This window comes from Podarcis bocagei, assembly GCF_964188305.1.
Source record: "Podarcis bocagei genome assembly, chromosome: 9".
In the NCBI taxonomy this organism is placed as follows: Eukaryota; Metazoa; Chordata; class Lepidosauria; order Squamata; family Lacertidae; genus Podarcis; species Podarcis bocagei.
In genome coordinates, this window is record NC_138134.1 from 41743623 (window position 1) to 41760337 (window position 16715).

The 16715-nt window shown below is 40.8% G+C and overlaps 1 protein-coding gene across 2 annotated transcripts in view; it reads right to left on the reverse strand.

Annotated features, from left to right (window-relative positions):
* The window catches only part of ARHGAP10 (Rho GTPase activating protein 10), a 116580-nt gene that overhangs the window by 27332 nt on the left and 72533 nt on the right, over nt 1-16715 (reverse strand). For both annotated transcript variants that reach the window (XM_081208365.1, XM_081208366.1), the window contains exons 16-18: nt 16146-16204; nt 14348-14453; nt 13679-13838 (exon numbers count right to left, since the gene is read on the reverse strand). In XM_081208365.1, coding sequence (XP_081064491.1) covers nt 13679-13838; nt 14348-14453; nt 16146-16204 — 325 coding nt within the window. The remainder of the gene's footprint in view (nt 1-13678; nt 13839-14347; nt 14454-16145; nt 16205-16715) is intronic.

The following is a 16715-nucleotide window of genomic DNA, read 5'->3' on the forward strand; positions in this document are numbered from 1 at the left end:
AAATAAGATTTATGAATCACAAAAGGCAAGGTCACTGGTTCAAAAATTTCACTGGCCCATATATTTTAGCCAAGTCTTTCATAATAATTATCAAAATGGATGATAGAAACATGAGACAATAGTTTCTTTATAATTTTGCCTTTAATATGATTTGTGGAATCATGTCTTTAATATGATTCCCCACACCTACCAAGTTACTAAACTTTCTCAAATTGGATCATACAAGACACATATCAATTAACTATTGGTACATGAATATAACCCTTGGTTATGCACATTTTCAGTAACTGACTGCTAAAACTTTCAACGAATGGAGGAGAGGATCTTTTTCAGCTGTTGTATCTTGCCCGTGGGACTCTCTCCGCAGAAAGTCGCACTGACACTAACATATTTTAGGCACCGCACAAAGACCTTATTTTCTTAGTCTTCCAAGCTCTGGTGTGTAGGGAAATCTCCACTTATGTGGGGGTTCCGTTCCCGGCCCCTGCACACATCACTGAGTTGCACACAAGTGGGGATAGCCCCATTTCGCTCCACTTTCATTCCGCCCCCTTTTGTGTGTGCTGATTGCACATAAGTGGGGAGATCCCTGTATTTTAGCCCAGCTGCAATTGTTTTTATCACTGCCTTTTACTGTGTTTTTATTATTGTAAACCGCCTTGGAAATTTTGAATTGAGGGGCAATACAGAAATTTTATTAAATAAATAAAATTAAACCTTTTTGAATTACAGATACTCTGTCCACCCTTACCTACTTGTACTGCCAGCCTTTCCTATCATTTGCAACAAAGCAATAAATACACCTGCTTGCTTTTGTTGTGCAGGTACAGGTGGCTAAGCTCTTGCAAGAGACATTTCATGTCTTCCAGCAAACATAGTAGCAATGACCCTAATTTCAATTGGCCTTTTTGCCATGTGATGCAGAGCCCTTTCACACACATTGGAGCACACACACTCCCTCCCTTGTTCTCCATGTGTTGTAACCACAGCGTAATAAGGAAATGCTTCACACAAGCATGAGATACAGGTTTCAAAATCCAGCTGCAGCCAAGGGGCGTCCAGCTAATCTGTGTTATGAGTTAAAGGGTTGTAGTTTTGCTAGGCCATTCTGTCCCCCCCCCCAGCCCTCTCTTCTGTAGCACGCAGGCAGATCAACATTTCTTTTTATTGCACGGGTGTGTGTGTGTGTGTGTGTGTGTGTGTGTGTGTAAGTGTCTGCTGGAAGGGGTCGAAGCAGCTATTAAATGTATGCCATTATCAAGTTACTGTTCTCCAGTAAAATCAGTGGGGAAAGACGGCATTTTGTCAAGTCTGCATACACATGATTAGATTTCTGTGTTTTTTTCTATTTTCAGGCGTTTACAAATATTTCATTACATCTCATACTGGTGAATGGAATTTCTTTTTAAAAAGCAATTGAAACAAGCAGTCCATGAATAATAAAATATAAATACCACAGCACAATGAATTACAAATGTAAGGACAACAAATAAGGCAGCAGGGTGAGGTGCAACAAATGAGTTTATCAAAAACTGTTGGGTTAAAAAAAAATAGTTCAATAAAAACCCACATGCCACACTTGGGAAATAATCAGAAAGCAGTGAAACTACTTTGCAAGTCCAAAATGACTGTCCTAATAATAGCTCAGATGCGCCACTATGTTGTACAGTGGAAGAAAAGCACTAGCCTAGCTACTGTGAAGAGCCACGTCATGGTTCCCAAAGGCATCATAGCAATAACACACAATATTTGACCTTAAAGTACAGAAGATAAAAATAAACACACGTCAGGTCTACTTTGGTATAATCATAGTCCCTGAGCAGCTCAACCTGAAATGCAGCAACAGCAATATCCTGTGACCGACACAAATTTGTAAAACACTAGCTTTCCTTATGAGGACTATGCCATGTTAATAGTAAGAGGTGAACGTCTCCTTTGGGCCTAGGCCAACCAGGTGCCTCCTGACATTTTGAACTACAAGTACCATCAGCTCCAGCCAGCACAGGCTGGTGTTGACAAGGTTCACAGCCCTTGGCTGGGAGGTGGTATTGATTGAGTACTACTCAGTCAACAGGTATTGGTTGAGTACTACTGTAACCAGGTCCAATCCACACTGGAGCATAGGAAACAAAACAGAAAATATGCATTCCACATGTCATCTTAAAAGCTTCTTTGGAACTTATAGAAACCCCTCAGGTTAGTAAAACCCACGCACATTCCAGAACTGAAAGGAAAAAATGATTTCCCAACAACATTTTCAACAGGGAAGGAGATTGTTGCTTTGACTCTGTCCAATTTATATTGCTGCTGCTCGGTGCTGTATGGTTTTAGACTGGGTTTGATATGGCATTTTACTGACTCTTATTGCTTTAAATGGTTTCATTTTTATTCTTACAGTTTTGTTAGCTGCCTTGAGAGCCATCTCCCAGGAGAAGAGATATCAATATGAAAAATTAAGAGCTAGCCCACAGAAATGCAAGAGACTGGTTTCTACATAAAATTACCAGCAGGGATATGTGTGAAGTTGCTTTACCTACAGTTCAGTACTTTAAACTGCTCATCCTGTGTACATCAAGGATCTCTTGAATTGAAAATTCAATTATTCAAGGAGTCATTACTACCGTCTTTCATTAGACACTAATATAATTTAAATATATCTCATAAATTGCAGGTTTCATTCAATCGGGGCAAACTGAAATAATTTAAACATTATGAAAAAATTTCCCCCAAAAAGCTTGAAGTTTGAGTAGGGAGCCTGTGGCCCTCCAAATCTTGGACTCCCAACTCCTATCAGCCCCAACCAATAGTGACGGATGGAGAGAACTGTAGTCTAGCAACATCTTGAAGAGGGGATCCCCCAACTTTGTCCTAGAGTATTTGATCAGCATAAAATGTTCCAATGGAAGTGTCTCTTAACCCTTGCAAGGTGACATTTTATTCCGCATAACTATTATTAGCATGCAATCAAATTGCTATGTCAGATGTTAAGACACAACTGACTTGCAACATTTACTAAAATTATGTCGTTTATGTTTAGAGTACCGAACTATAGATATTTTAGCATTCTAGACATAATATATAAAAGGAATCTGCTGTTCATCTTCCTGAAGATCCTGGTGCTTGCAGACCCTTCAGCCACAGTTCACCTTGCCCACCTGCACAATGGCTTGAAATCCACCCTATCCTTTTATTCACACACTCGCACAGCTGTGCCAGTCATCCAAACCAGTCCTGGTTAGAACCCTCAGCTGTCCCCTCTATGCCTTCCAGTGGTAAGTAGGTGAGTAGGTGTAAGGCCACAAAATGAAACAGAAGTTAATGGTTCCAAGTTTAAGGAAAAGAAAAAAGAGTTTCATGTCTAAGTCCTATACATATAATTGTATACTCAGCAGTAAGTGCTATTGGGTTCAATGGAACGTCTCCCACATAAATGTGCATAGGATTGCTGCCAGGGTGCTATGGAACTGACAGAGGCTTTGCATTCATGGGCCCATCAACTCTGCAGAAGTTTTGTTATTTACCAAATCTGTTCTAATTTTCTCGTGTAAACTGAGAGCCAATGTATTATTATAGTGGTTAGAATGGTGAATTAACACCAGGAAGACCTACCTTGAAATGCCCACTCAGCCACAAACATTACCGGGTGACCTTAGCCCAGTTATTCTTTCTCAGGCAAACCTACCTCAGAGGGTTGCTGTGAGGATAAAGGAGGGGGATCATGCATACCACCCTGAGGTCTTTGTAGGAAGGAAGGATGAGTGATTGGTGTGTTAGGATTGCATAACATGCAACTGAGTTTTGGGGAGTAATTCACCTGGTTATAGAATGATAATCTATACCGAGAAATGAATATTAATACAGTGGTACCTCAGGTTACATACGCTTCAGGTTACACACTCCGCTAACCCAGAAATAGTGCTTCAGGTTAAGAACTTTGCTTCAGGATAAGAACAGAAATCGGGCTCCGGCGGCACAGCGGCAGCAGGAGGCCCCATTAGCTAAAGTGGTGCTTCAGGTTAAGAACAGTTTCAGGTTAAGAACGGACCTCCGGAACGAATTAAGTACTTAACCCGAGGTACCACTGTATTATTATTATTATTATTATTATTATTATTATTATGAAAAAACCAACAGAGTTAATTTAAAAAGAAAAGGGGGAAAACATGCCAGGTACCTTCAGATTACTTTTCTCTCTCTAAGAAGATTGCAAAAATAGAAACAGGACAGAGATCCTGCTCACTGGTGCACACCATTCCAGCTCTAATGCAGTTCTCCCCAGCTGTCAGAGAGATGTCTCACAGGAAAGTCAGGAGTTCAGAAAGTATGTATTACTCCCAGCAATTCTTCAAAATACTTCCCTAGCATTTTTTCCTGTCTCCTACCCTTTGATTTTAACTCTTGCCAAAATCTACAGATTACAGAAGCTTTCCTCAATCTGGTCCATTCCAGATGCTTTAGGCTACAACTCCCAACAGCTTCTGTCAGCACTGGCTGTGGCTGATGAGAGTTGAAATCCAAAACATCTGGACAGTAAGAGGTTCAGGAATGCTGTGCTAAGCATGTGTAGAATGACATGTAGGTGGAGTTCATCATGTGCCATTATACTGTGTATGTTTGTGCAGAATGGGTTTAAGTACAGAAAAGCTACTATAACTATACACTATAACTTTCCCCATTATCATTAGAAAAAGACATTAGAAGCAGGATGGTCAGTTATAAAACTGTATTTTAAAAAAACCCAACATCAAGGTTAAAACATAATGTCTGCTCTTTTATCATGCGTATTTTACACATTTGTTAACTCAGCCTTTTCTAAAAATAGCACCCTTAGCAAAAAGGCAGCAACTTCCTCTGTATCCTGATCATGTCCCACATTTAACAATTCATGACACGAACATTCCCGATAGTATGCGCTGGACTGCTGTCATTCGAAGAATAGGAGGCAGAGTTAAGCATGCTGGGATTGAAATGTAAACACCTGTCAATGACATGAGCAAATACAATGGAGTCATCCAGTATTCTCCACTGCTGCCTAAATCGCAAGAATATTAAAAAGAGTGCCAGTTCTGTCAAGCCACAGACAGAACAGAACAAATCTGCTTTTCCTGGCAATTAATGAAGAAACGTACACAATCCTATTCTACAAACGTTCAGTGTTATATTAAGTCAGAGATGAGTAAACATATATTTTAGACAAGTAGTAGCTACATTCTTCCTCTACCTACAAAGGAAGCAAAAGAAAAAATACTGCTTAACAAACCTTTAGCTGTGTACAGATAAACCTAAGAATAGCTAACACAGAGTAAATGAGCTATTATTTTGCTTAACCCACTTGTTTTATCTTTGTTACCTGGAAATGGGGAAAACACACATTGCCGAGATGCCCATATTTCATTTTGTAGAAAATCAAACATGAGAATTGAAAACAAATTGTGTTCTCTTAGTTACTTAAAAGTAGTCAGTTGCAAGAGGGCTATTCAAGCTCATGCACTTAGTCTAATTCCCGCCCCCCGACTGTTACATCCATCCTAGTCATTGCATTATCTCCTTTATTATTTCCTTTATGCATCTAGTCAAGACTATAAACTTTAAAAAGGGCCATAATCATCATCATATTATTATGAACAAAGGGCACAATCCAGCCAAAGCTAAGCATTTTCACTGACCCCTGAATTTAAGGACAGATCTAAGCACATGGCTTGACCTAAATCTATGGAATATAAAAACTTTGGTTGAAACATTTAATAATGTAGCTCTCAACTGACAGCTTCTAAGAACCACCATAGGAATGGGTCACATACCTGTTTTTGAATGAAAATGTGTGTAAACACACATATGTGTGTGTGCAAGTTTTGGGGAACCATCTAGAGTACATGGGGCTTTGCTGATGCGAAATGGCGACTGGCTGTACTTGACAAAGGCAGGAACTGCATGACAGAGGCCCTACCTCCCAAAAGGTTGCTACCTGCCTTCAAATGGCAGGTGGAGACAACAACCCACCCCGCAAACTGAATACTGGGAATAGGAAAACAGGGGTGTTTGCTGGAGCAACAGAAGCTAATGATTAATCTACCTTGGAGGTCTTCATCAGAGGACTCAGATTGGAGTCCCCCCACCCCAATGTGTTCAATTTTTCTTTTGTTCATAGAAAAGCTACAAAATACAGAAGGTTCAGAAAAGGAGTTCTGAATAGCTGATTTCCCCCCAATACCAAGAATTATGCAGTAAGATTTTTCAAAAATACTGTTGCATTGTTTGCATCCTAATTTATACTTTTTAAAAGTATATAACAGAATTCTCCTCAGAGTCTTCATGTGCCATCTTCAATGACTAAACGTATGCAAAAAAGAAAAAAGTACCATAGTGAGTCTTAGCAGCCAGCACAAAAGGGAGAAGTAATAATTTGTATTCACTTTCTTATTCTTGCTTCCGTTTGTCTACTAAAAAGTCTATGACGTTCTCTGTTTTAAACAGCAGGAGAACAGCTGTCTATTCCATTTGGAAATTTTATATTTGAATCCAGAAGATGTATTCCAAAATGATCTATGGTATATGAGAATTGAGAAAGCATGTTGTGTGTGGATGTTAGAATTTATAATTTGTATTGCAATGTTTTGGCAGCTTGTTTTGAAACTGAAAGATTCTCTCAAACCATGTTGATTTACACCGTACATTTATTCTTGTTTCTCAAAAATGTACATCTGAGATCTACTCGGTATTATGCGAGAGGCAGATGCTCTCAAACACAAGGTAAGTGCACGACCATCTTAGAATTTATATGATACCACTCACTGGAAGAAGAAAGAAACAGAGCACAATTCACCTTACTCACTGAGGATATGTGGAAAGGACAAATAGAAATGATTTTACAAGAAGGCTTAAATTAAGAAAAAATTAAAATGTATTTGAAGAATCACCTTCTTTGTTATTTTAAATAAGAAGACTGGCTAGAGATGTGCTGGGGTGCTATAGGACAGTCTTGCACAATATTTTCTCCCACACAGGGAATGTACCTAATTAAGGTAATGATTTGGCCCAGTGAAAATGAGTTGGTCAGTATGCTGGCTATATAGCTAGTTGGTATATTAACATAGTTGGCCGAGTTCTTAGACATGTACTACCCTCTAGTGGAAATCCACACTTTATTCCCAGATTCTGTTTTATTGCCAAGGATTTTTTTTGTCCCTTAATTTCAAATGGATGTAGCGTAAGGGAGTATATGGGGAGGCACTGGGGAGTAGCACAGTGTATTGGAGGAAGTAGACTTAAGATATCTGTAACCTTTCTCTTGTTCCACCTCTGGACCTAGCTCTTTGTTTACAAAGCCTCCTGCTTATTTGTCTTCGGCTCGTTCGAAATGTCATGTCGGTTCAAAACAAACATCTATCATTCACAATACAGATCTGGAATAAAGCTGTCCCAGCATATAATATGGAGATCTGGCTAGGTGATAAAGACAGTGGCAGTCATTCCTTAAAAACCTTCTTTGTATTCATTGGTACTGATAACTTCTGGCTGGTCATGAATCTCCCCTTTTTGGAATGAGGTACTTGAGAGTGGTGGCTAGGCAGTTTAGGTATTAGACATTTAGAAGAGACCCATTATCTTGATCAATTTCAGTCTGATTTTAGGTCCTAAAACGGTCTTCACTCTGACAGATGATTTTCTCTATAGGATGAGTAAAACCCTTTTGATTCTGCTAGATCTCTTGGGAGACATGATGTTGCAGCAGTCCCGCAGATATGCATTCTATCCCCAACATTTATATTAAGTTGCCGGGCAAAGTCATCAGGAGACTTAAGAGTTGGGAGCCATCAACACCTATTTTCTTGTCATCTGAATTAGATGAGGCAATGCAGATTCTGGATTGGTGTCTGGCCACTGTATTGGCTGAATGAGGGCTAATAAATGGAAGCTAAATCCTGTTAAGAGACCAAGATACTTGTTGTTGTTGTTTAGTCGTGTCCGACTCTTCGTGACCCCATGGACCAGAGCACGCCAGGCACTCCTGTCTTCCACTGCCTCCTGCAGTTTGGTCAGACCAAGATACTTATAAACTGTTAAATTCCCCTTGAAATTACAGGTCTGTAAGTCTGAGGATACTTGTGGACTCTACCTTGTCCTTGGAAACCCAAGTGTCAGCAGTGATATGGCGTGCATTTTCCCAGATACAGATGTTCCTGGACAGGGATAGCCATAGCCAAAGTAATTCATGTTCTGGTTAGATTACTTTAATGCAGGCTATGCAGGATGCCCTTGAAGGTGACTCGAAAACTGCAGCAAAATGCATCAGCTTGGCTTTTGAGTGGAGTCACAAGCCCAAACCATATTGTACTTGTCCTTAACAATCTACATGGGCTGTCAATGTGTTCTTGGTCTGAATTAAAGATGCTGCAGGTGACTTGCAAAGCCCTGAACACTTGGGACGCAAGTACTTTAAGAAGTATCTCTCCCTGTGTAGTCCTGCCTGAGAGTTAAGATCAGCCAGGGGAACTCCTTTGCAACCCACCATTGCGAGCAGCACATCTGGTGGTGAGCAGGACTTCTCCATGATGGCACCCTGAGCTTAAAACATGGCTTTCTGCATAAGCATCCGGAAATGTGAACTGATGTCCACAATGACTTTGATATAATATTTGTGATTTTATTAACACTGACAGTCTTTTTAAGAGGAGAATGTAAATAATTTATTTATAAATGAATATATTGCTGTTTTGTAAAAGCTACTTATTGTTGCAACCTGCTTCCAGGGGCATTTCTGGTGGTAAAGTTATGTATACATTTTAATATAAATAAATAAATAAATATGAACCCGTCTTCAGATCTATTGAGAGAGATAGAGACTTTCCTGTCTCTAATTTCCTTAAACGTGGGAAAGGGGGGGGGTATTCCTTCTTTCCTGCATAGTTATTTTGAGAATATGTCAGTATTCTTATAAAAGCAAATGGGCTTTTGTATTACAAAAAAAGGTTTAACAGATAAAGCGTTCTAAAACTACTTAACCATGCTTTTAAGCTTTCAGGTTTGACCCAGCATGTCTGCTGTAAAATATTATACTGAAACCACATGAGGAAGATATAAGAATACTGTTGTTTTATACTGTAAAGTCCTTTCCTTATGAAGGAACTATTATAGTAACAATGTCTAACATAAAGAGGATGTGGAAAACCTGGTTAATGTGTTTTATGTGCATGATCATTTTGTAGATAATTACCACCACATATTGTAGCATGCATATATTTAAAGGAAGAAAGGCCATCTCTTTCTCCCTTTCCAATGGCCCCTCAGGTTTTGCAGACTCTGATGGCCCAATATACTAAGCATGATTGAAAACCAAGACCATGTTTCCTTGATCTGATTTTAACATTCAGTATTCAATATTCAAAAAGCAACTGAAAGTGTAGACAAGGTGTGTTGTTGTTTTTTGCGGTCTCAGTTTTCATTTACTTCAGTAGTCAAAGTTATGTGGATAGTCTATACAATTTGGAAATATCTGAAAAGACCTAAGATTAAGTAAAAAGCTATCGTATTTCAAAAGAATTTAGGATAGTGTCAGAAGTTGATGGATTGGCAGTTGCCCCATGTGGAGAGTTACTGAACTGCAGGTGGCAGCTTCTCTGTGAAGTACCTTCAGGGCGTGGGCTGACTCTACCCACCTAAGCGACCCACCTGGGAAGTATAAAAGGCTTCAGATGAGCACTACATAAGCACTGGTGTGAACACAAAGTATTCTTAAAACATATACTTCGCTCAATTCTAATGAGCTTTGGTGATCCTTCTTTAGTGCTGACAACTGATTTGTCTGAAGGCTTCTTGCTTGCCTCAAGATTTGCTGCCCATAGCCCAGTCCTGACACATAAATGCATACACACACCCTTATTTTTTCCTATCTAACACAGGAGGTATGGAATTTGTGGATTTAACAAATCATCTTAAGGGAAAGCTTCAGAATAAACGACCGTATTTTTCGCCCTATAAGACGCACCGGCCCATAGGGCGCACCTAGTTTTCAGGGGGGGAAATCAAGGAAAAAAATATGATTCCCCCCCCCCCGCAGCTCTGGGAGCAGCGGACAGGCTGCACGCAGCCTGTGCGCTACTCCAAGACCTTCTCCCTGCTGCTTTCCCCACCGCCAGCCTCCAAAAGCCCACAGGAGCCCCACTTGAGTCCTGCGGGCTTTTCGACTAGGAGGGAGAAGGGACTGATTCGGCCAGTCAGTCCCTTCTCCCTCCTTGGGGAAAAGCCCCCAAGAGCCGCTTGCTCTTTAAAGGGTGCACGGCTCCTGCAGGCTTTTCTAGGAGGTGGGGGAATTCCCCCACCTCCTAGAAAAGCCGGGGAGCCCCTTTAAAGAGCGCGCGGCTTTTGCCTGCTTTTGCAGGAGGTGGGGGAATTTCCCCATCTCCCGCAAAAGCTCAAAGGAGGGTTGGAGAGTAGCGGCAAGGCGTAGCGCGCCTTCCCACTGCCCCCCATCCTCTGGGGCTGGCGATGCGGGAAGCGCTGCTTTCCCCACCGCCAGCCTCAAACCCGGGTTGGAGAGCAGCGGCAAGGTGTCGCGCGCCTTCCTGCTGCCCCCATCCTCTGGGGCTGGCGATGGGGGAAGCGCTGCTTTCCCCACCGCCAGCCTCAAACCCGGGTTGGAGAGCAGCGGCAAGGCGTCGCGCGCCTTCCTGCTGCCCCCCATCCTCTGGGGCTGGCGATGGGGGAAGCGCTGCTTTCCCCACCGCCAGCCTCAAACCCGGGTTGGAGAGTAGCAGCAAGGCGTCGCGCGCCTTCCTGCTGCCCCCCATCCTCTGGGGCTGGCGATGGGGGAAGCGCTGCTTTCGTCCACCGCCAGCCTCAAACAGCAGACTCTCCTGGCTTCAGCGGAAGCAACGCGAAGCCTCCGGAGCGCAGGCTTCGGAGGCTTCGTGTTGCTATCGCTGAAGCCAAGGAGTCTGCATTCGCCCCATAAGACGCACCCACATTTCCCCTTCATTTTTGGAGGGGAAAAAGTGCGTCTTATAGGGCGAAAAATACGGTATTATGATCTCCGTTTCAACCAATCCGTACTCAGTCAGGCGTAAATACTTTTTGCCACTCTTTAGTACTGGTGTAGCCCTGTGGTTAACAACATGTCTGATAAGTTAAATATCTTTGGTTAAAATTTTAACTGGGCCGTTAACCCACTCCATAACTTCTTAAACCCTTCACCAACAGTTCCTATCTGTAATATGAAGATAATATTGTTGAGCTGATGTAGATGTCATAAGCATTAGTGACACGGTGCATGTGAAGGTTGATTAATAATAAACTAGATTTCTTTCCTACCATGAATTTATTAGCTAGTCTCTTGCATCTTTCCCAATAATAAAAGAGACTTGTCTTAGAATGTCAAGAGTAAGTAGAGTTCCTTTTGCATGGGAGCTAAAGTGCAGCCTCTGAAAAATCCATTTGCCTCTACTGCCACCTCTCTGATTTTACTGTCTGGGAAAATAAAATTAATTTTTAAAAAGAAAACATTTCTAGACTGCATTGATGTGGTGCTTCTATAGACATCTGTCTGCCAGTTTGCCTATAATGAATCTAGCTGAGTCTCCACCATACCAAAAGCAAGCTTTTTGCCAGTCTGGAAAGCAGCAGGAGTGTGTGTGTGGGAGAGAAGAGTCAGACGAATAATCAGACACTTTCTGGCAAGTGCAGAAGTGGTGGTAGAAATATAAAAGCAATTAAAAATATTAAATATAACTTATATTTCTCAGAACCCTGAGGAAAGTATGAAGACTGAGCAATATAAGTCAATACTTTTCATTCTCATTGTCCTGGATTTTTATTTTTTGGAATGAAGATAAAAATACTAAGACTACAACCCTAAGCATAAAGTCAACATTAATTTCCTAAAGCAAAAGCAAGAAGTTGGGGGGGGGGACCCTCTCTAGTCTGGTGCCATTTACATAATGGTGAGGTAGGACAGCAAAATGGATACGAAGGGATCGATGGTGATGGCTTATGAGTCCTTTCTTTGCTATAGCTGCCACTCAAAAGTTTTCAAGCAATGCTTACAAATGTTTAATGGACTAAGTAATGGTGTAAAACTTGCTGTTACACAATTCATTATTCTATTGTGCATTGATTAGAATAGATTGGTATGTGTTTTGAATAAACACACCTCCAATTCAAGCACGTAAACATGCATCAACCTGGGCACCTCAGTCAACTACGGTATTTTATTTAGTTCTGTTTCATTTATATGCTGCTTTTTTTGTCCATGGAATTCAAAGCAGTGCACAGGGTTCTCTGGGGTTCTCCTATCTAGGCATTGATCAGAACCAGACTTAGCTTCAACGAGGTTATTGCATCAAGGGCTTCCAGACCATACCCTGGCATCTTTCTATATGGGCAACAAGTTCCTTGCCTTTAACATGAGGGAAAGGTTTCTTGTCAATTTGACAATAGAGAATATTTCTGAAATTCAGTGCTTGCCCTCAAAGCTTCTGACATATGAAATACTGAGAAGGCATCAAGAGTTATTGCAATGGCACACAATGTACTCCAAAGCCCATACTGGGGAAAGGGGCAGTTTAAAAGTTCCTAAGAGGCGAGCATGTTCCTGCCTTGAGCACTAAAGGTGAAGGTACCTCTGACTGTTAGGTCCGGTTGTGGACAACTCTGGGGTTGCGCACTCATCTCGCTCTATAGGCCGAGGGAGCCGGCATTTGTCTGCAGACAGCTTCCGGGTCATGTGGCCAGCATGACTAAGCCGCTTCTGGCGAACCAGAGCAGCGCACGGAAACGCCATTTACCTTCCCACCTATTAATCTACTTGCACTTGACATGCTTTTGAACTGCTAGGTGGGCAGGAGCTGGGACCGAACAACGGGAGCTCACCCTGTCACGGGAATTCGAACTGCCGACCTTCCAATCAGCAAGCCCTAGGCTCTGTGGTTTAGACCACAGCGCCACCCGCGCTTGAGAACTAGAAAGCACTAAATTCAATTGGGTACAATTGGGCAGCATGGGAGAAAAGCTGAAGCAGTGGATACTGAGAACCAATGAGCTGGAAATGAATGAGATTCTATAAAGTCACATGTGAGTTAAATGGGAGATTGTAGTAGGGAGGGTGTGGTAGGGAGAAAATGAAAGTGAACAGTTTAGAGTAAATGATATGTTGCAGAACTTTAGTGCTTTAGGCATGAACAGACCCTACTGAAAAGGGGGGGGGGCATTTAATGGTGTTGGACTTCTTTCAAATTTTCATATTATTTGAAGAGCTAGTATTACTGTCTTACACAAGTAACGCAAGAAATAAGACAATATCATGAGCATGGAATAAAATCAGTGTGAGGCACCTGTCCAAGAAGCCCATTACACCCTTTTGCAAGACATTCCATTCACCCTTCCACCAGTTTCCTGGGTTTTCTCACCAACAGTCTGTAAACAATTTGCCCACTAATCATTTGTAATGCTCACTGAACAATCCCCCCCCCCAAGTTTTTTTTTGGGGACTTCTGCAAACCTTTTCCCCAAGCTAGCAGATACCTTTTGCGTGGATGATATTATTTTGACAAGAAAATACTAACAGCAATCAGTCTGAACATAGGAACATGTTAAATCTCATGTTGCTAAATATAAATATAAAAAAAGACTGTACATTACATATTGTGGAATAAAAGCAAAATCCTCCCTGCTTCTTCCAGTTTACCTTATCATGGTTTTCAATTAGGATCTCCACTACAATATTCTGAAACTTCAGGTCCATGAGGGCAGCCACAGTTTCTTCCTGTGGTCGCATTAATGTTGGTCCAAACACTACTCCTAAGTTTGCTACAGTCATGAGATTCTTCTTGGCATGCTTTGAAACGCTTTTGAAGAACAAAAAGAAAAAGAACATTCAAAATTATGAAGTTATAAAGCAGAACTTTCAAGGTGTGTGGGAGGAGATTTCCCTAGCTGAACTTGTATAATGGTTTCCCCACTTTTCTTTCCAAGTTTTGAAATAGAAGAAAACCTGATAGTTACACTCTAAAACCAAATGAATCTGAAGATACACTAACACATTAGACTATCACAAGGAAGCAGTGTGAAGCCAATTTAAATTTACCAATGAATCTCCAAAGATCTACAAAAAAACCCCCTCTCTTTACCTTTGATCAAACCCACAATAAACATCTAACACTGTTAAGCAAACACTTGGATGACTTCATCAATGGATTGCATTTCAGCTTATTTCTCCTAAGAAACATACAGAACAAGGCAAGCTTCACATCTGTGTTGTAAATTATGTTCCTGTATAGAACAGAATTCATCTCTGAACATAATTAAGCCTACTTTTTAAACATCTGAGAACTAAATTAGAAGACAAGATGCTTACTTTGCTAAGTGTTTCACCAAAATATCGAGCATTTCTTTGTTCTTGTCTGGAAGTTTATGAACCAAGAAATGGATAGCGTTAACACGGGACTCGGGGGTGCCACTTTCTACATAAAAGAATGAAGAAGTAATTATTAGTCATACATTTGGCACAATATACATTACTGATAAAAAAAGAAAACCAAGTATTTCCCCATTTCTCCTTATTCCTGGCTTTCTCTCTCTCTCTCTCTCTCTCTCTCTCTTTTTTTTTTTTTTTGGAGGGGGGAAGTATGGTATTTTAGTTATCGTTTCTTTTCTACCCTCAATATTTTTTTTAGATCAATGCTATTATTTTGGTTAGCCACTTCCATTTCTCTAGAAAGAAACTGCAGAGTAATAAATTATATTACTGTAGCAGAATGACCTTTTTATTCTCTTGACACAGTGAAATCAAATCAAGCAGAGGCATCTGCTAACGTAAGAGAAGGCGAGGCAATTTTCTTCAATTCCCTCTTCCTGCTACTGTGTCTTCCTGAATATCTGTTCCAGAGGGTTGAAGGACCCACAGGAACAGTGTGGAAGATGAGGCAAGGGGGAGTAGGGGAAGGGAGTAGGGAAAAACCATTTAGGGGTAAGAAAAACGGGGTAAGGAAACAGGTAACAAAGGAAAGAAGGTGCTAATGGAATAGTAAGGGGAGACATGGGCCAGAAAGGCTCAGGCTGAGTAGCTACAGTATAGTTGCTATAATCTTCATATTGGAAAAGAAGAGAAATGATGCCGGTTGTGGAATCTAATGTCATTGCATCGTAACTACAGGTGGTAATGAGAATGAAGAGGCAGCACAGGTGGGTTGAGGCAGAACTTCTCTCTCATGTACACAGATTTGAACTAGGTAGCCAATCTTTTGCAGGCTGTTCTCCATTGTGCCTTGTGTGTTCAGCCTACTTAATATAAACTATGACTAAACGAGGCTAACCAATGAAAGGGTAAACTGTCTGTTGAACACCTTTTATAAAATAAAAGCTACTTCATTGCTTTACAGAATATTTTCACTTGCCTAGGTATCTCATTGATATTTTGCCAAAATCTGCTGCCCATAATGTCTTTTTCACCTTAAAATGAATTATATTTCTGCAGCTGATGTGCTGCCTTCTCCAAGTCTTCCTTTTAGTTGATAAAAGTTTAACTCCACCTGTACATTCATGACTTCTAGGAACACATAAGAATCACAGAATTGTAGAGTTGGAAGGGACCCTGAGAGTCATTTAGTCTAACACCTTGCAATGCAAGACTATGCAAGTGGTCCATACAGGGTTCGAACCTATGACCTTCATGCTATCAAGCACCACACTCTAACCAACTGAGCTTGGGATATGGACCTCACAAGGATCTCAGTGCAAAGAAGTATCAGGTAATAGGAGATTTTGAGATGTATAGGTTTATGTAACACTACCATTTCTGGGGTATATTATTTTGCAGGGGGAGGAGGAATTAACAGAGACATGAAAAGGTACTTCCGCAGTAAGGCTAGCACTAGTTGTAAAATAAGCTAAACAATGTTGTAGGTAATATTAAAACTTTAAGTATATCCAAGATTGTCAGTATTTTACTGCATGAGGCTATTAATACGCAGATCATTTTTATGTATATAATATATTGAGGGGAGGGAAGAAAAAACAGTTTTCAAATGATTTCCATGTAAAAAATGTTTGAGTTAATTTACTCAAAGTAGAAATTTAATTGAGGCTACTATTCCCTGATCTCCATCGTAACTGTTTTAAAAGAAGTAAGATGTATTTGTAAGTCAAATATTTACTGGCAGGAACGATGAACTCTCCGTGTAAATCATACGTCATCAGGGGCTCTGGAAGGCTTCTGTTAAGACAAACGGTTTGGAATTATTAAGAATGCCTATTAATATGTACTACTATTCCAAGTACAAACACGTCCAAAGAATAAAATCCATATACTTTCTCCCGCCGCATTTGGTGCACTTTTTATATCAGTGGGAGGAATCCCCATCTCACCAGATATCCCCTTGGGTATCATCCCCTGGTATACAAAAGTGGGGGGAAGCGTTGGGTATTCTTACCAGGATAAAGAAATCAGGATCCTTACCCCACAGCCCATGTGTTCTGCAGGACAGTCCATAGGTGCAGACTATGAGAGTTTTATTTTTAATATTTCCACAAACTGCAGTGTCATAACCTTCTATAATAAATTTGCACTTTTCAGTGGAACAGTACAATATTTAAATCAGGCATAGGCAAACTCGACCCTCCAGATGTTTTGGGACTACAACTCCCATCAACCCTAGTGGTCAGGGAATTGTAGTCTCAAAACATCTGGAGGGCCGAGTTTGCTTATGCCCGATTTAGATCTTCAG